The following is a 21,192-nucleotide window of genomic DNA, read 5'->3' on the forward strand; positions in this document are numbered from 1 at the left end:
TCCTCTCCTCTCCTCTCCTCTCCTCTCCTCTCCTACACTCCCACATTTTACCTGTTGTCTTTCCTCTACATTTCCTTCCTCTCACATTCCTTCTATGACTCTGTACCGTAACACCTGTATATAGCCTCCACATTGACTCTGTACCGGTACCCCCTGTATATAGCCTCCACATTGACTCTGTACCGGTACCCCCTGTATATAGCCTCCACATTGACTCTGTACCGGTACCCCCTGTATATAGCCTCCACATTGACTCTGTACCGGTACCCCCTGTATATAGCCTCCACATTGACTCTGTACCGGTACCCTGTATATAGCCTCCACATTGACTCTGTACCGGTACCCCCTGTATATAGCCTCCCACATTGACTCTGTACCGGTACCCCTGTATATAGCCTCCACATTGACTCTGTACCGGTACCCCCTGTATATAGCCTCACATTGACTCTGTACCGGTACCCCTGTATATAGCCTCCACATTGACTCTGTACCGGTACCCTGTAATAGCCTCCACATTGACTCTGTACCGGTACCCCCTGTATATAGCCTCCACATTGACTCTGTACCGTAACACCCTGTATATAGCCTCCACATTGACTCTGTACCGGTACCCCTGTATATAACGCCTCCACATTGACTGCTGTACGGTACCCCTGTATATAGCCTCCACATTGACTCTGTACCGGTACCCCCTGTATATAGCCTCCACATTGACTCTGTACAGGTACCCCCTGTCTATAGCCTCCACATTGACTCTGTACCGGTACCCCCTGTATATAGCCTCCACATTGACTCTGTACCGGTACCCTTGTATATAGCCTCCACATTGATCTGTACGGTACCCCCTGTATATAGCACCTCCACATTGATCTGTACCGGTACCCCCTGTATATAGCCTCCACATTTGACTCTGTACCGGTACCCCCTGTATATAGCCTCCACATTGACTCTGTACCGGTACCCCCTGTATATAGCCTCCACATTGACTCTGTAACGGTACCCCCTGTATATAAGCTCCACATTGAATCTTTACCGGTACCCCCTGTATAGAGCCTCCACATTGACTCTTGTACCGGACCCCCTGTATATAGCCTCCACATTGACTCTGTACCGGTACCCCTGTCTATAGCCTCCACATTGACTCTGTACCGGTACCCCCTGTATATAGCCTCCACATGACTCTGTACCGGTACCCCTTGTATATAGCCTTCCACATTGACTCTGTACCGGTACCCCCTGTATTATAGCCTCCACATTGACTCTGTCCCGGTACCCCTGTATATAGGCCTCCAACATTGACTCTGTAACGGTACCCCCTGTATATAGACTCCACATTGACTCTGTACCGGTACCCCCTGTATATAGCCTCCACATTGACTCTGATACCGGTAACACCCTGTATATAGCCTCAACCTTGCCTCTGTACCGGGTAACCCCCTGTATATAGACTCCACATCTCACTCTGTACCGGATACCCCATGTATATAGCCTTCCACATTACTCTGTAACCGGTACCCCCTGTATATAGCCTTCCACATTGACTCTGTACCGTGTACCCCCTGTATATAGCCTCCACATTGACTCTGTACCGGTACCCCTGTATATAGGCCTCCACATGACTCTGTACCGGTACCCCTGTATATAGCCTCCACATTGACTCTGTAACGGTACCCCTGTATATAGCCTCCACATTGACTCTGTACCGGTACCCCTGTATATAGCCTCCACATTGACTCTGTACCGGTACCCCTGTATATAGCCTCCACATTGACTCTGTACCCTAATACCCTGTATATAGCCTCCACATTGACTCTGTACCGGTACCCCCTGTATATAGCCTCCACATTGACTCTGTACCGGTACCCCCTGTATATAGCCTCCACATTGACTCGTACCGGTACCCCCCTGTATATAGCCTTCCACATTGACTCTGTACCGGTACCCCCTGTATATAGCCTCCACATTGACTCTGTACCGGTACCCCCTGTATATAGCCTCCACATTGACTCTGTACCGGTACCCTGTATATAGCCTCCACATTGACCTCTGTACCGGTACCCCCTGTATATAGCCTCCACATTGACTCTGTACCGGTACCCCCTGTATATAGCCTCCACATTGACTCTGTACCGGTACCCCCTGTATATAGCCTCCACATTGACTCTGTACCGGTACCCCCTGTATATAGCCTCCACATTGACTCTGTACCGGTACCCCCTGTATATAGCCTCCACATTGACTCTGTACGGTACCCCCTGTATATAGCCTCCACATGACTCTGTACCGGTACCCCCTGTATATAGCCTCCACATTGACTCTGTACCGGTACCGCCTGTATATAGCCTCCACATTGACTCTGTACCGGTACCCCCTGTATATAGCCTCCACATTGACTCTGTACCGGTACCCCCTGTATATAGCCTCCACATTGACTCTGTACCGGTACCCCTGTATATAGCCTCCACATTGACTCTGTACCGGTACCCCCTGTATATAGCCTCCACATTCACTCTGTACCGGTACCCCTGTATATAGCCTCCACATTGACTCTGTACCGGTACCCCCTGTATATAGCCTCCACATTGACTCCTGTACCGGTACCCCTGTATATAGCCTCCACATTGACTCTGTACCGGTACCCCCTGTATATAGCCTCCACATTGACTCTGTACCGGTACCCCCTGTATATAGCTCCACATTGACTCTGTACCGGTACCCCCCTGTATATAGCCTCCACATGACTCTGTAACTGTAACCCCCTGTATATAGCCTCCACATTGACTCTGTACCGGTACCCCCTGTATATAGCCTCCACATGACTCTGTACCGGTACCCCCGTATATAGCCACCACATTGACTCTGTTACCGGTACCCCTGTATATAGCCTCCACATTGACTCTGTACGGTGCCCCATTGTATATAGCCTCACATTGACTCTGTACCGGTACCCCCTGTATATAGCCTCCACATTGACTCTGTACCGGTACCCCCTGTATATAGCCTCCACATTGACTCTGTACCGGTACCCCTTGTATATAGCCTCCACATTGACTCTGTACCGGTACCCCTGTATATAGCCTCCAAATTCACTCTGTACCGGTACCCCTGTATATAGCCTCCACATTGACTCTGTACCGGTACCCCCTGTATATAGCCTCCACATTGACTCTGTACCGGTACCCCTGTATATAGCCTCCACATTGACTCTGTACCGGTACCCCCTGTATATAACCACCGCATTGACTCTGTACCGGTACCCCCTGTATATAGACTCCACATTGACTCTGTAAATGTACCCCCTGTATATAGCCTCCACATTGACTCTGTACCGGTACCCCCTGTATATAGCCTCCACATTGACTCTGTGCCGTTACCCCCTGATATAGCCTCCACATTGACTCTGTACCGGTACCCCCTGTATATAGCCTCCACATTGACTCTGTACCGGTACCCCCTGTATATAGCCTCCACATTGACTCTGTACCGGTACCCCTGTATATAGCCTCCACATTGACTCTGTACCGGTACCCCCTGTATATAGCCTCCACATTGACTCTGTACTGGTACCCCCTGTATATAGCCTCCACATTGACTCTGTACCGGTGCCCCTTGTATATAGCCTCCACATTGACTCTGTACCGGTACCCCCTGTATATAGCCTCCACATTGACTCTGTGCCGGTACCCCCTGTATATAGCCTCCACATTGACTCTGTGCCGGTACCCCCTGTATATAGCCTCCACATTGACTCTGTACCGGTACCCCCTGTATATAACCTCCACATTGACTCTGTACCGGTACCCCCTGTATATAGCCTCCACATTGACTCTGTACCGGTACCCCCTGTATGTAGCCTCCACATTGACTCTGTACCGGTGCCCCTTGTATATAGCCTCCACATTGACTCTGTACCGGTACCCCCTGTATATAGCCTCCACATTGACTCTGTACCGGTACCCCTGCATATAGCCTCCACATTGACTCTGTACCGGTACCCCTGCATATAGCCTCCACATTGACTCTGTGCCGGTACCCCTTGTATATAGCCTCCACATTGACTCTGTACCGGTACCCCCTGTATATAGCCTCCACATTGACTCTGTACCGGTACCCCCTGTATATAGCCTCCACATTGACTCTGTACCGGTACCCCCTGTATATAGCCTCCACATTGACTCTGTACCTGTACCCCCTGTATATAGCCTCCACATTGACTCTGTACCGGTACCCCCTGTATATAGCCTCCACACTGACTCTGTACCGGTACCCCCTGTATATAGCCTCCACATTGACTCTGTACCGGTACCCCCTGTATATAGCCTCCACATTGACTCTGTACCGGTACCCCCTGTATATAGCCTCCACATTGACTCTGTACCGGTACCCCCTGCATATAGCCTCCACATTGACTCTGTGCCGGTACCCCCTGTATATAGCCTCCACATTGACTCTGTACCGGTACCCCATGTATATAGCCTCCACATTGACTCTGTACCGGTACCCCCTGTATATAGCCTCCACATTGACTCTGTACCGGTACCCCCTGTATATAGCCTCCACACTGACTCTGTACCGGTACCCCCTGTATATAGCCTCCACATTGACTCTGTACCGGTACCCCCTGTATATAGCCTCGCTATTGTTATTTACTGCTGCTCTTTAATCATTTGTTATTCTTATCTCTTACTTTTTTTAGGTATTTTCTTAAAACGGCATTGTTGGTTAAGGGCTTGTAAGTAAGCATTTCACGGTAAGGTCTACTACACCTGTTGTAGTCGGCGCATGTGACAAATAACAGTTGATTTGATTTGATTTAGCTCTGTGTACAGTCTCACACCTACACCTCCTTCCTACCCTGGTGATCTCACTTCCTTCCTACCCTGGTGATCTCACTTCCTTCCTACCCTGGTGATCTCACTTCCTTCCTACCCTGGTGATCTCACTTCCTACCTACCCTGGTGATCTCACCTCCTTCCTACCCTGGTGATCTCACTTCCTTCCTACCCTGGTGATCTCACTTCCTTCCTACCCTGGTGATCTCACTTCCTTCCTACTCTGGTGATCTCACTTCCTTCCTACCCTGGTGATCTCACTTCCTTCCTACCCTGGTGATCTCACTTCCTTCCTACCCTGGTGATCTCACTTCCTTCCTACCCTGGTGATCTCACTTCCTTCCTACCCTGGTGATCTCACTTCCTTCCTACCCTGGTGATCGCACTTCCTTCCATTGGTCATAACGTCCTCCTCCCTCTCAAAGACAGACTGACATTTGATGAGCCCATCAAAGGCCATTGAATATATATATATATATATATATATTATCTCTATAGGACTTCCTGGTTGAAATATAAATACAGTACAATAAATAAGAGTATCTATCTGTGATCATCACTGGAGTCAGATCCTAAATAACTATGTAGTTAAAATGAACCCTGGTATCCTAGCAACAGTAGCACAAACATGTACAGTGTAATGGTATGAGAGTCAGGCGTATGGATCTCAAGCTATAGAGACCCAAGGTGATGAGGAGGTTTGTGAACAGAAAGGTACCTGTTATAGTTCCTCAGCAGTAGAGCCTGGCTGGTTGGACAGTTCTCTGAGGGGGGGTGGCAACCAAACATGGGGGGAGGGGCAGGGTACTGCTGGTCACCTGCATAGCATACAGTAAATGAATCAGACAAACAAACCAATGAATTAGCATAAAGACCTGTAGGACAGTAGTTACAGCACGATGAAACCACATGCTCAATATAACACCAGATGGGTCTGTTTACCAGCTTACTATCTCTACTGCTATATCCCCAGGAGTCACACAGATATAGCAGCATCCCCAAACACACGCAGACACACACACACACACACCAATAAAAACACATTTCCTCTAAACAATGATCAAAACAGCAGTCCTCCCAGAGGTGTTAAACCAATCAATCTCCTTTTAAAGGACCTACATAGCTCCTTCTCTGGTTCAGCTGTGGATTGGTCCCCTGATGGCCGTCAACATTCCACTAAGTCTCTCATAAAGCTGTTTCCTTAACTTATCATTTCCAGAGCCCAAAATGAACAGAGAACATACACAGCTTTGAATAAGAGCATAGTGAGAGGTGGTGTTAAAAACAGAGAGAGAGGTTGAGGGGAGATAGGGAGAGAGAATGGATGATAGTAATTTATAGCCCTGTAACCTCTGGGTGACTTATTTACTAACCTTGCTGAGACCTCAGTCTTCATTGTTTGTGAGGTTAACTTTCACATGCTGCACACACACACAAATACTAAAACACGCAAACACTATCATACACACAGGTGGACAGGAAGTGTTAAGGACAGTGATAGTTACCCATGGTGGTTGGAGGGGACAGGATGTCCTCGTGTTTGAAGGAATGACTGGAGAACTGAGGGGAGTGGTGAGACGGAGTGTGACCATAGCTGGGAGCCCCGTCCAGACCTACTGTCCCATAACCTACAGAGAAAAGACACATGATAAAAGACAATACTTTCTCAGTTTCACCATTATGGCAGCATTTTGGAGGAAACTGTGAGTCTCCAGGAGCCGGACGGATATCTGAATCCTCATAGCAACATCACTGTAGTACGTTTATGACACCACTGAACCCTGTCTCCCTGGAAGGTATTCATTCACGGTTTCAGTAAAGCTGGAGAGGAAAGTTGGCATCCAGAGAATATGGAGCTCAGTTGGTAGAGCATGGTGTTTGCAACGCCAGGGTTGTGGGTTCGATTCCCACGGGGGGCCAGCACAGAAAAAAAAAAGTATGAAATGTATGCATTCACTACTGTAAGTCGCTCTGGATAAGAGCGTCTGCTAAATGACTAAAATGTAAATGTAAATGTAATGAAGATCAGTAAATCTAAGGACCAAGTGGTCTGTGTGTCTGCACCTGCTCATACATACTTGCGCACACACACTCACACACACACACACACACACACATTACCAATCACAGGCTAAACCCTATATGAGTCTCACATTACCAATCACACAGGCTAAACCCTATATGAGTCTCACATTACCAATCACACAGGCTAAACCCTATATGAGTCTCACATTACCGATCACACAGGCTAAACCCTATATGAGTCTCACATTACCAATCACACAGGCTAAACCCTATATGAGTCTCACATTACCGATCACACAGGCTAAACCCTATATGAGTCTCACATTACCAATCACACAGGCTAAACCCTATATGAGTCTCACATTACCGATCACACAGGCTAAACCCTATATGAGTCTCACATTACCGATCACACAGGCTAAACCCTATGAGTCTCACATTACCAATCACACAGGCTAAACCCTATATGAGTCTCACATTACCGATCACACAGGCTAAACCCTATGAGTCTCACGTTTCCAATCACACAGGCTAAACCCTATATGAGTCTCACATTACCAATCACACAGGCTAAACCCTATATGAGTCTCACATTACCGATCACACAGGCTAAACCCTATATGAGTCTCACATTACCGATCACACAGGCTAAACCCTATATGAGTCTCACATTACCGATCACACAGGCTAAACCCTATGAGTCTCACATTACCAATCACACAGGCTAAACCCTATATGAGTCTCACATTACCGATCACACAGGCTAAACCCTATATGAGTCTCACATTACCGATCACACAGGCTAAACCCTATATGAGTCTCACATTACCAATCACACAGGCTAAACCCTATGAGTCTCACATTACCGATCACACAGGCTAAACCCTATATGAGTCTCACATTACCGATCACACAGGCTAAACCCTATATGAGTCTCACATTACCGATCACACAGGCTAAACCCTATATGAGTCTCACATTACCGATCACACAGGCTAAACCCTATATGAGTCTCACATTACCAATCACACAGGCTAAACCCTATATGAGTCTCACATTACCGATCACACAGGCTAAACCCTATATGAGTCTCACATTACCAATCACACAGGCTAAACCCTATATGAGTCTCACATTACCGATCACACAGGCTAAACCCTATGAGTCTCACATTACCGATCACACAGGCTAAACCCTATATGAGTCTCACATTACCGATCACACAGGCTAAACCCTATATGAGTCTCACATTACCAATCACACAGGCTAAACCCTATATGAGTCTCACATTACCAATCACACAGGCTAAACCCTATGAGTCTCACATTACCGATCACACAGGCTAAACCCTATATGAGTCTCACATTACCGATCACACAGGCTAAACCCTATATGACTAATGGAAGTATGAAACAATACTGAAAATAGACTGTATCTTTGTTGACAAATTATCATGTTTATTGCTGTTGTCAAATTTGATAAAGTCTCAATAATAGCACACAGGAAACAGAGAAATGAAATATAAATGTAGATAAATATGTGTTAAACTTTCCCCTGACTTATCTTCTGGGGTCAGATCTTGGGGGAACAAGACCAAAATACTATTGGGACTAATAAAGAACCCCGTAAGTCAGCGCTTGTCTCATTTCAACATCTGTTTTTAAATGAAAATAATGAACAACATGGGATTCAGAAATTGGAGAGCAATATAGACCCTAGATATTTTTTTAGGCTTTGTGTAAATCTTGGAGTAAACATCTTGACCCAATATATAATTTTGATTTAGAAAAGCCTGTTTCGGAGCAGAGCATTGCAATTTGGGCTCAGGCTAGGTTTCTCCGTTGGAAGGAAAAGTGCTCTCAAGGTCTGGATAATAAAGTAAGGCTAAGTGTTAGTCTGTAAAAAGTGTGTTTGAATGTGAGGTGTTTTTGAGGAAACTACATGAAAACACTCAAACATTATCACACACAGAACACATAACATCAAATGCTACAACATTCCAGAAATCCGAAGAATCAGGCATGAGTTTTCACGTGTGTGTGTGTGTGTGTGTGTGTGTGTGTGTGTGCATACATGGATGAACACGCGTGTTGTGTGAGATGCGTGCATTAGTGCGTGCTGTGCGCACGTGTGTTATCAATTTCTATGGCACAGACAGTGACGGTCCAAGGTAATGTCCTTTTCCCAAGCCCTGTATGGTTACTATACTGTTAGCTTTACTAGTCATCTTCACACCTCTTTAAACAAGGCTTTATATAGCATACATAAAGGCTTCATTAACACTACATAAATGCTTCACTAATCATATTTAAGCTTGTCTCATGCTCTGTAAAAGGGTGTATGAACATACATAGTGCGTTTTGTCACATTTGGCAATTCAACCTACAATGGTTTTGTCACCCTTTATACACCTTCTATAGAGATTCACTTCATTATGTCAGGGATTACTGTGATGTAACAATGGCCACGTTTATGTCATTTAAAAAAATATATTGTGATTTTTTTTACAAACAAAAAATGTAAATGCAGAATGATGACAAATGATCAAAGGAACTTAAATAGCTGATGGTTTGAAATTAGTTGAGTAAAAAAGAAGACAGTTTTACTAAATACTGTCCACAACTACAGCACCAAAACAATATTCATTTGTAAGTTTTACAAACAGTTGATAAAAGGTTTTGTAATATTTTTTGTGTTATTTAGATTTAGATTCCAAGATGATTTCAACCTAAAATAATACTGGGGGGGATAAAGGGGAAATCTGCAGTTGGAACATCCATTTTGGGATTTATAAATTATCAACACATTGATTCTTCAATAATATAATTTATAAATGTCTCATGAGCTTAGTTCAACTGTCCTACCCCATCAGAACCAATAATATAAGATTTTTTTACTACAATGTTTGTAAATAAAGTAAATGTAAATAAACACTACAGTATATAGCCTCAAATCATGGTTAAAACTATCATTTTTATATCATGGACGGTCAGTTCTTGCATGCATAGCTCTGTCTGTGTATTTGAGAGAGGTTACATTTCTCCAGTCCAATCCCTCAGCTTTTTACCTTAACAGCGATGGGGAAAACACTTTGTTATTGTTTCAGCTGCTAATTGCCCCTTTAACTGGGATATTACAATCAACAATACATTTATAGCAGTATTTAAATTTGGTATTTTTTTAAATACTGCTTTTTGTATTATTATGTTTCATAATTTTGAAGCACTATGTTCTTTGAAAATGAAAGTGAAGTGTTGAACACAGGCTGAGGGAGACCTCTAGGCCATATTGTTGCTTTAACTCCGTGAGTCGGACCAGCGATGGGAAAACTGACAGCTCTCTTCCCTGTACAGGGCAGAACGACCCTGTGTAGTACAAAACATCCTGTTCAGACACAACACTATGGACAAGCCCCAAACATCAACTCTGGACAATTACACCCAGTACAAATAGACACAGTCCAACACATACACACAATGACCCAGGAAGTACGGCATGGTCACATGAGAAATTCACAGACACGTCACTGACATCAGAAAGTGTAGATGCAACGCTGATGGCCCAACAATCAATCAATCAAATGTATTTATAAAGCCCTTTTTACATCAGCAATTGTCATAAAGTGCTTATACAGAAACCCAGCCTAAAACCCCAAACAGCAAGAAATGCAGATGTAAAAGAACTTTGGCCTTGAGTGGTGAGGAGTAGACAGCTTAGTTTGAGCTGAATTCAAGAGATGCTGCAGAGTGAGCCCAGAGAGGGTCAATGAGGTGGCTATAGAGGAGGAGAGAGGGGAGCAGAGAGCAGCCTTACCCTGGTTCCTGTGGGTCGGCGGGCTGTCCACACAGCCTGGGAGGTAGGCTCCATTAGGAAACACCCTGGACTGGCTTGGAGCTGGCTCACTGAAGGCCCCAACCCGACAGGGGCTTGTCCCAGTGAACTGGCCAGAGAAGTGCAACGTGAAGGCCCCCAGGCCACAGTGAGGGTCCTCCAGAGGGTCCGTGGAGCCCCAGCCGGGCTCCTGCTTGATGAGGGAGTGGTGGGAGGGCAGGGAACCGTAGGGAGAGCCAGAGTGGAGGTCCAGGTAAGGTGCCCACTGAGGGGCACCCCCAACGGGCAGGCCACAGCCCCCGCTGCTCACTGGTAGGGAGGGTACGGAGGGCACCGGGGGTAAGAGAGAGCTCAGATCTCGCACCTCAGAACCCATGGACCCCATCATCCCATACGGCTCTGTCAGCATCAGGGAGGGTGGCAGGAGATGGACCCTGAAAAACACAACTACCTGAGAGGCAGAGACTGGAACAGACTCCTGAAGCGCAGAGGGGAGGATTGTCGAAAAATCAAACTATATATGGGTGTGAGAGCCTCCTTAGGAACAGTGAAGAAAAAGATTGAAAAAAAATTGTCGAGGCGACTTCTCTTCGATGCGATTTCATTCGATGCAATTTAACCTGGAACCAAACGCTCTGTCAAAAAGTCCACCAACGAACCATCTTTTTCCACTTGGATCCTCTCTGTTTCAGTCCATTTCAGCAATCGTCCAATGGAGTTGTAGAGTGTTCAGGTTGTCAGTTCAGTGGACAGGCCAGAGAGTGTAGTATCCTAGCCTTGTGGATGCTGTGCTGTGTGGGAGTGTGTGTAGTAGTAACAGTGCTTTGTCTCTGAGTGTGATGTCTGGTTTTCCTTACACTGCTGAAGGCTCTACTGACTTACTCACAGGCCAGGGGGAGGAGCAAGGACCGAAAGGCAGAAAGGATGACTCCTTCACTTTATCCACTACAGGCACACCATAGAGATAGAGGACTCTATTGCCCAAAAGCTCATTTTAGCATGGCCAGCACTATGGAGGACTTTCACCATTTTGAAGTTGTCAACTGGGTGGGACTTCCTACGGGTTAAGGAAGGTCGCCAGGAGGGATCAGCCAATTAATTTTATTTATGAGCAAACATTCCATAACTGCAGGGGGCAAATCTTTGACCAGATAGGGAGTGGCAGGTAGCCTAGCAGTTAAGAGCATTGAGCCAGTAACCGGAAGGTCACTGGTTCAAATCCCTGAGCCGACTAGGTGAAAAATCTGTCGATGTGCCCTTGACGAGGCACTTAACCCTAATTGCTCCTGTAAGTCCCTCTGGGTAAAAACATCTGCTAAATGTACAAATGTTTGTACCTGTTTAAACAACAATCTCCAGGTGGCAGTATGCACCTTTTCAGTTTGTTTACCGACTCGTAGAAGTAGAATATAACGGACTACTTCAAAATGGAGGTGGCTTCAATGGCCCTGCCCATCATAATGGGACAGATACAATGATGTGATATCTAAGTCTATGAGACACACACACACTGTGTGTGTGCGTTTGCATTTTTCATTACTTATGATATAAACTTCTAAACATGGATTGTTCTAACATGGATCGTTCTAAACATGAATCGTTCTAAACATGGATTGTTCTAAACATGGATTGTTCTAAACATGGATTGTTCTAAACATGAATCGTTCTAAACATGGATCGTTCTAAACATGGATCGTTCTATACATGGATCGTTCTATACATGGATCGTTCTATACATGGATCGTTCTAAACATGGATCGTTCTAAACATGGATCGTTCTAAACATGGATCGTTCTAAACATGGATCGTTCTATACATGGATCGTTCTAAACATGGATCGTTCTAAACATGGATTGTTCTAAACATGAATCGTTCTAAACATGGATTGTTCTAAACATGAATCGTTCTAAACATGGATTGTTCTAAACATGAATCGTTCTAAACATGAATCGTTCTAAACATGGATTGTTCTAAACATGCATTCCCTAAATTTCCTTTTATTCTGACATTTTTCACACACAGAAAAGTCTCCTTAGGTCCGCTACGTATGAGCTTATTGGACATTTTACAATTTACCTTTTTATCAGGCTTTTAAAATATGTTAAGCAGTTAAAATTCTGTTTTGTTGGCTACAAATAACCAAAATACAGCAATTCAGTTGTCATGACCGTTGTTGTAAGAATCGGACCAAAATGCAGCGTGGTTTGGGTTCATCATCTTTATTACGTGAACCAGGGGGAAAAAAAACAATAAAGAACAAAACCAACGTGAAGCTATGCAGTGCTCAAGGCAACTATACACAAACAAGATCCCACAACCAACAGGTGGGAAAAAGCTGCCCAAATATGATCCCCAATCAGAGACAACGATAGACAGCTGCCTCTGATTGGGCACCATACCAAGCCAACCTAGAAATAAAGAAACTAGAATGCCCACCCTAGTCACACCCCGACCTAACCAAAATAGAAAATAAAGGATCTCCAAGGTCAGGGCGTGACATCAATCAAAGCCTACTGTTTGCTCTACAATATTGTCCACTTATTTTGCACAACTTTGTCATTCTTTTTTATATAAAGATTTATTAGCAGTGTTCCGTTGGAGCACAGCACACACCTTTTTTTGCCAAAGCTTGGTGTTAAACTTGATGACAGCTTTGGGAGAGCTTGAGAGCTTTCTGAGGGTCCAGCTGCTCCTCGGTGCGCGAGTGTTTCATCCACATTCCTCAAGAGACGTATTCGCTGCTAATAAGCACAAAATACAAAAGATCCGCTCACAGTCAAGATAAAAAATCGAAAAATAATACTTGTGTCGATAGATAAATTCCATTATCATCGAAAAGTTGATCAAACTATTACAAAATATAGCGTCTAAATAAAAGCCTAAATATAGTCTATTATCAGACTGTTTTATGAAATTACAAATGGTTCCACGATAAAATTAGGATAGGGCTAAAAACATTTCCCGGTAATAATTTTAATTACTTATTAAATCAAACAATTATTACGAATCTGTTGTAATATATGCCTACTTACTTACTGTGTAATGGGTAAAATGCACAATCCCCTTAAATACAATACAAAATCTGTAGCCCTAGTCTGCAATGAAAAACAATTGTTCATATTCACTTCTTGAACTAAATGAAACTGAAACGAATTATTTACTGGCTGAATTGAATAGTTCGAATTGGATGGGACCTTATTAAAAATATATTGACGCTTATGACAGCATCTTCGCTGCTGCTGCCGTTTATTATTATATTGGTTGGCTGGCCAAGGGATGTTTATCTTTGACTAGAGAGGTGATGACCGAGGTTTGGATGGACTGGGACAAAGAGGAATGGAGCGACAGGATTCTGGAATTCTGGAAAACTCCATAGCTTCTGAAGATTCATGAAGATTCAAAGGTTTCCCCTCACAGCAAATTGTCCAGTGTTAAATCACCACTGAGAGTGTCAAATGTAACACTGGTCCAGTGTCTCTACTAGTCCACACTTTTCAGGTCAACACCTTTCAAGTGAATTGTAGAGTTTCCACCCATGACTGTATTTGATAGTGACAGAGACATAGTTGTTTTCTGTCCTGTGGCCTTCACCAAGGGAGATCCTAAGTTGATATGTTATCTTGAAAATAAAATTATTCAACACAATACAACACATATTTCATAAGGCCTTATTTTGAGGGCCGTTTTACCCTAATACAGTGACCTGGAACTCGTGGTTTACAGGCAACATCAGAGCTGCATGTTACATTATGCTGGCTTGCAAAGTGATGTGTAATCCATATTGGAATCCAGTCAGAGTGGCTATATGCAATATTTTGAATTTTTATTCACCTGCAACCTGGATTCAGAATGACTGCCAGGTGCGAAGACTAAGACATGAAACTAAAGTATCTTAACTGGAACAACCATTTCCGTAAAGGGTGTGATAAGTCCAAGTAACAGTTTGGATTAGTTTAGAATTATTTTTTATTTATTTTCGAGTAGCAGAAAATGCATTAATCAATCAATGCAAAACGTAGATATTGAAACAAACAATTATAAAATCCAACCTGCAATAGAGCATGCTGGGAAATATGATAGTAATAGCTGTGGTTTTGGTTTAACTCTGGTTATTAAACCAACACTGGGGTTATTTTACACCAATGAGCTTTAATTTAACACTTACAGAGATAAAGGTGCACTATGCAGAAATAGCTCCTCCATTTCCTGGTTGCTAAAATTCTAATAGTTTGCCTAATTTCAGTTTATATGACAAAACAAGCAAATATAATGTAGAGAATCATTGTACCATCTAAACCGCTGTGAAATATATTTTCCAGAACCAAAAATATTGTATTTTCAGCTGAAGCTGGTGTACAAAACCGAAAGTAAAAGACACAAAAACTAAACTTACAAACGGAAAGCATAGCACACATAGAACTGATTTACAGCTTCTTAGACTTGCTTTCAATGAAAAGGACAGATCTGTAACTCATATTTTTATGTGAATTTTGACCAGGTCGCCCAACAAGTTTCATATTGTAACTTTAATTTAACACCTGAATTACCACTAGAAATGTTACACTGAAAATTCAACACTAGGTAACACTGATCAATATGCTGTGTCTCCTATTGCTCACTGATAATATACCAACACACACATGTGGAAAGAATTGATTAAAAAAAGTAGTTTAGGTCATATAAGGGTATCAGGGGTGTAGTGTTTTAGGATATACAACAGGTATTCAAATTTAAATTCACTTCCTGACTGAATTAAAAACTGAATTGGCCCCAATTCTGACACCAAGCCTCACTAATACCCTGCATCTAATACAAATCAAAAGTTCCCTCATAATTTAAAGTGGCAATCTACAGTTCAAACAACAAGAAAGCGGATCCTTTCCTCCTCCACCTTTTTGGGTAAACAGCTTAGGGATGGGGGTGGGGAAATGTAACCACTCTTAAATTCATAGATGGGGCTATGGATGCAATGACTGACCACCCATGAGATCAAAGTGATACTTTTAACCATGTTGTGAAGCTTTATAGTGTTTGTTTACAATTACTTTAAAAACAATGGAGTAAAACAATCAGATTTTGGGGGTTCTGATGGGATTAAACAGTCTTCTGTGTTGGGTTCTGATGGGGTTAAACAGTCTTCTGTGTTGGGTTCTGATGGGGCTAAACAGTCTTCTGTGTTGGGTTCTGATGGGGCTAAACAGTCTTCTGTGTTGGGTTCTGATGGGGTTAAACAGTCTTCTGTGTTGGGTTCTGATGGGGTTAAACAGTCTTCTGTGTTGGGTTCTGATGGGGCTAAACAGTCTTCTGTATTGGGTTCTGATGGGGCTAAACAGTCTTCTGTGTTGGGTTCTGATGGGGTTAAACAGTCTTCTGTGTTGGGTTCTGATGGGGCTAAACAGTCTTCTGTGTTGGGTTCTGATGGGGTTAAACAGTCTTCTGTGTTGGGTTCTGATGGGGTTAAACAGTGTTCTGTATTGGGTTCTGATGGGGCTAAACAGTCTTCTGTGTTGGGTTCTGATGGGGTTAAACAGTTGAACGAAGCTCATGAGGCATTTATAAGTGATTTGTATATTCTTCAAGAATCAATAGGTATATATTATGAATTTAAAAGTAAAAAAAATAGATGTAGCAATCGCAGATCAGTCCTTTAAGATACATGACCCTAAACATGAGGCTCTTAATGATGATAATGTATTGGAAGAATGTGAAAGTAATCCAGCTGTTGCAACATCCCTGATGAAGGGAGTTGATGAGAAGCTCCACACCCTGTTTCTCCTCTCATGACTGTGGCTAGCGGTCCACTGAAAAGCCACTTGATTGGTTATGTCTGACTTTACTCTGCATGGGTCTGGGTTGTGGGCTAGGCCCCAGTAGGATGAGGGCCTGCCTCAGGCAACTGCTACCCAGGAATTGAGTGAGGTTATTGGGCCGCTTCTCGTCACCACCTCCTCTCCTACCACCACCTCCACTATGTGGAACTTCTGTCTGGTACTCCAGAGAAAGTCACTGACCCCTGATTCAACTGGGGGAAGGAGGGAGCGGGAGGAAGGGAGAGGGGGGAAGAGTCTGTCATGAATGGATAGCCCAGTGTGTCAGAGTGTGCTCTGTTTTATCGTTATCCAGGGGATTAAAGCTACCGGAGAAAGTCCTCACTTTGGCATTAGACTGAGAAATACATACAGCAGACTCTCACAACCTTGTAGAAGTGAAGAAATCAGCATGTCTGGGTGAGAAGACAATAAATGAAATGAACTGTATTTATCCATGTAGGAACATTGTTTCTGGGCTTAAAGCGGAGATGCAGACAACATACACCAACAGACAGGACAGATTCTTACATTAACACACTTCCTGTTGCTTGACTCAACAGACATGGAGTGCTGATGAAGCATTAATGCTGTTATTCTGTTTTCAGACACTGTGACACAACAGACGTCTCACTATGGCCTGGATGAAGAAATGTTCTTTCAATGTTTTCCCTTTTCACAACATTTGCCAAGGAAGTGACACAGTTCCTATATGTGTTGGGTATTGTGGTGAAGGGACGGGTGGACTGGACATATAGAGGCTGATTCACTGCTTGAGTTAGAGGGACATATTTACCAGTTTGCACCATGACTGCACCATGACCTCCAGTTATGTAGTAATTGGTCATTAATAAATCCATATTTACGATAGATAAGGTTGCAGTGATGAAAAGAACAGTGTGCTCTCTGACTCACTCTATTTCTGGTACAAAAAATTGTGCAAAGGCAGCTTTCTCTCCCGAAGGAGCACACAGGCATTCTGAAGACATCCAGGCGGCCATTTTGACAAATTATAGCAAAAGAAAAAGAATGGATCCCAATACAATTCTAATGTATTTCTTCCCATCCACAGCAAACAACAAATTATCTGGGATTAAAACATGACTAGTCAATAGGTCTTCAGACCTCCCAAAAATATATTTCTGAGGAAAAAAGAAAACTATAATTTGCTGACCCAAGACATATTACCCTGGCTATGTATTACCCAGTGGAGTAGTTAAGAGGGGTTTGATCAAAAGTGGCGAGGCCAGGAGAAACAGCCCGCCTTCAGAGTCTATGAGTGATGGCAGCCCCCAAATACCCTCTCAGTCACCTGATCAATCTGTGGTTAACTCCGGGTTTAAAACAACATCACCTCGGAGAGGAAGGGAAATGGTCAGTGTTCCCTCTGACCCTGAACGGGGGACACATATCACTGAGCCAGATTGATCTAAGGCTCAGGTGAAAGTGAATGAAATGAGAGGGAGGCTGTTTTCACATGGAGAAGTGATATAACAAAGGGTGCCGTTGACTGTGGTAGGACCTGATTGATTTACCACTTTTTCATTTTAACATGAAAAGGGACTCCCTTCCAAAAAAAGATTGCCGTTTTGAAACTGCGGTAAAAGTGCAGTAACTGCAGTCGACTGTGGTATTTTGGACACAGTTAAATAACTGCAGTGTACTGCACTCTGTGTAATGCGTTTAAACTGCACTCTGACTGCAATCTTTTTTTTGTAAGGGATGTTTACACTCACAGAGCACTATGCAGTAAAATGTTATATTTTACAACGGCGTACATTATGCTCAGAGCACGTCAGTTAGCTAGAGGGACCAAGCATCAGCATGGAAACCCAGTGTACTAAGCACAGAGAAGTGTTGCTGACAGCAGCCTAGAAACCCAGTGTACTAAGCACAGAGAAGTGTTGCTGACAGCAGCCTGGAAACCCAGTGTACTAAGCACAGAGAAGAGCTGATAACACCCCATAGCCATGTGTTACAGTGAGTCATCAGTTCCTCCATATCTGCCTGTGGCAAATGTTTACAATGTAAAACAAAACTCACTCCGAACAATGTTCCTTTATCTGCCTTCTCTCTCACCACAGAGATAGTGACAGACAGTCAACAACTGAATGTCCATTGTACTGTACACTTCAGCATATCAATAAGTATACACCTGGGGTAGCAGGTAGCCTAGTGGTTAGAGTGTTGGGCCAGTAACCGAAAGGTTGCTAGATCAAATCCCTGAGCTGACAAGGTAAAAATCTGTCGTTCTGCCCCTGAACAGGGCAGTTAACCCACTGTTCCTAGGCTGTCATTGTATATAACAATTTGTTCTTAACTGACATTCCTAGTTAAATAAAGGTAAAAGTAGTGTCCCTACAATCTCTCCAACATTGGCAAACCTCCAAAAGTTACCCAGCAAGCTAGAAAACCCAATTTCCTATTTTATTTTCATATCAACTCTCAACATACTTCAAAGTGAGCTGGGTATCAGAGTGGAGATAAGAAAAGGGGAGCTAGCATGAGACACAGCACTGGTCTAGAGGCTGTCTGATGGGTCACCCCCACCTAATCTCCCTGCCTTAGTCTCTCAGTCCCCCACAACACGATACAGCAATGCTCTCTCTATAGAGCTTTCTCTCTTTCTCTCTCTTTCTCTCTCTCTGTCTCTCTCTCTCTCATTCAACTCTCTCGTTCAACTCTCTCAGTCTCTGTCTCAGTCTCAGTCTCAGTCTCTGTCTCTCTCTCTCGCTTTCTCTCACACACACAGGAGACAGCCTCAGATAGCACAAGGACAATATACTCAGATGAAATAAAGTCAGTGCTGAATGACAAACTTACGAAATGAAAACACGATAAGACCAGACCTCTGAAGTCCATAGTGAATGTATCAAATGTGCCAAAATGTATGAATCAAGGCCTCAGAGTACATTTCAAGGGACGATAACTAGGGATATGTCAAAGGTCAAAAACTACAGACATTCCAATCAGTATCTCATGTGGAGTGTGATAGAAGTTTGATATGAAACCGTGGATGATATGAAGGGAAGACTAAACTTGATGGTTTCCAATGAGAAGCTGTTTCCAAGAGTGTCTGGAGACACAACGAAGTACAGCATCTGGTGGAGCTGGCACAACTTCAGAGGAGAGGAAGGGAGAAGAGATACTGGGACTATTCAAGAGGACCAACATATAATATGTTGTAGTTGGACACTGGATTAGGCCCATGTACTACTAGCAAGAGTGTTGCCATTCACACATCCCTCTGTCCCTCTCTCTGCCCACGCTCCAGCTTTAACAGCCTGGAACTATAGTTCATCTTGAGGAAAAACTCCAGCTCCAAATTCTAGTCTGGGAAATGGGACGGGATCCCTCCAAGCCAGGGTGGTCACAATCACCCAGACAGTGGATGGGATGACTGAGGGTCGTTATGTTGGCTAATTACTTGCTAAGAGTGATGGATAGTTTTTAACCTAAACAATGTATAGTAACATTTCTAACTCCCAGTACTCTAATACTGAGGCTCCATACTCCAGTACAGTGCCTATCAGGCTACAGTGCCTATGAGGCTACACTGCCTATGAGGCTACACTGCCTATGAGGCTACACTGCCTATGAAGCTACAGTGCCTATGAGGCTACAGTGCCTATGAGGCTACAGTGCCTATGAGGCTACAGTGCCTATCAGGCTACAGTGCCTATGAGGCTACAGTGCCTATGAGGCTACAGTGCCTATGAGGCTACAGTGCCTATGAGGCTACAGTGCCTATGAGGCTACAGTGCCTATGAGGCTACAGTGCCTATGAGGCTACAGTGCCTATCAGGCTACAGTGTCTATGAGGCTACAGTGCCTATGAGGCTACAGTGCCTATGAGGCTACAGTGCCTATGACGCTCACTGGTTTACCACAGCAGGTGTTAGTGAGTCAGAGCTCTGCGAGGATACAGACGCCCATCATCAGCTCTTTACAGTAACTTCACACTGTCCTCACCCTACCACACCCCAACAGATGTGTCTGTCTGAGGAACACACCCATCAAGTTCAACTTTGTTTATTAGTCATGTACACGATATACGTGGAGTACAAAGCGCAACAATAGAAAAGTACTTCAGTGAATAAAAGAGTTGTAGAAAATAAAAGCTTGAAGAATAATAATAGGATTCTAATATAATACAACAAGGCACTGAAACAAATTGAAGTAGGATATTTATACATGTTCCGGGGTATTGTGCAATACTAAATAGACATAGTGCAGTAATATACTTTACATCAGCAAGTATCTGGGACAGCTTGCGTGGTTTTCCTTCTTTTGCAAAGTCCTTTTACCTGTTACCTACAGGGAGTTTGGATGTATTTTGATGATGATGGTAGTGATGATGATGGTGATGATGGTGACGATAATGTTGATGGTGGCGATGATGGTGGTGATGATGGTGACAATGATGTTGATGGTGGTGATGATGATGTTGATGATGGTGATGATGGTGACGATGATGTTGATGGTGGTAATGATGATGGTGGTGATGATGGTGACAATGACGTTGATGGTGGTGATGGTGATGATGGTGATGATGGTGACGATGATGTTGATGATGGTGATGATGGTGACGATGATGTTGATGGTGGTAATGATGATGGTGATTATGACAATGGTGGTGGTGATGATGGTGATGATGATGGTAGTGATGATGGTGACAATGATGTTGATGGTGGTGA

General features: G+C 43.7%; 1 protein-coding gene across 1 annotated transcript; it reads right to left on the reverse strand.

The window, feature by feature from the left end:
• Positions 1 to 5,504: 5,504 nt before the first annotated feature.
• LOC115167455 (Wilms tumor protein homolog) lies at positions 5,505 to 11,718 on the reverse strand. Its single transcript, XM_029721881.1, has 3 exons — positions 10,671 to 11,718; positions 6,338 to 6,460; positions 5,505 to 5,650 (listed from the first exon to the last, which is right to left on the reverse strand). The coding sequence occupies exons 1-3, from the start codon at positions 11,095 to 11,097 to the stop codon at positions 5,505 to 5,507; spliced, it is 696 nt and encodes a 231-aa protein (XP_029577741.1). The 5' UTR covers positions 11,098 to 11,718.
• Between the last annotated feature and the right edge of the window lie 9,474 nt (positions 11,719 to 21,192).

The sequence above is a fragment of the Salmo trutta genome, chromosome 29, assembly GCF_901001165.1.
Source record: "Salmo trutta chromosome 29, fSalTru1.1, whole genome shotgun sequence".
Taxonomy (NCBI): domain Eukaryota; kingdom Metazoa; phylum Chordata; class Actinopteri; order Salmoniformes; family Salmonidae; genus Salmo; species Salmo trutta.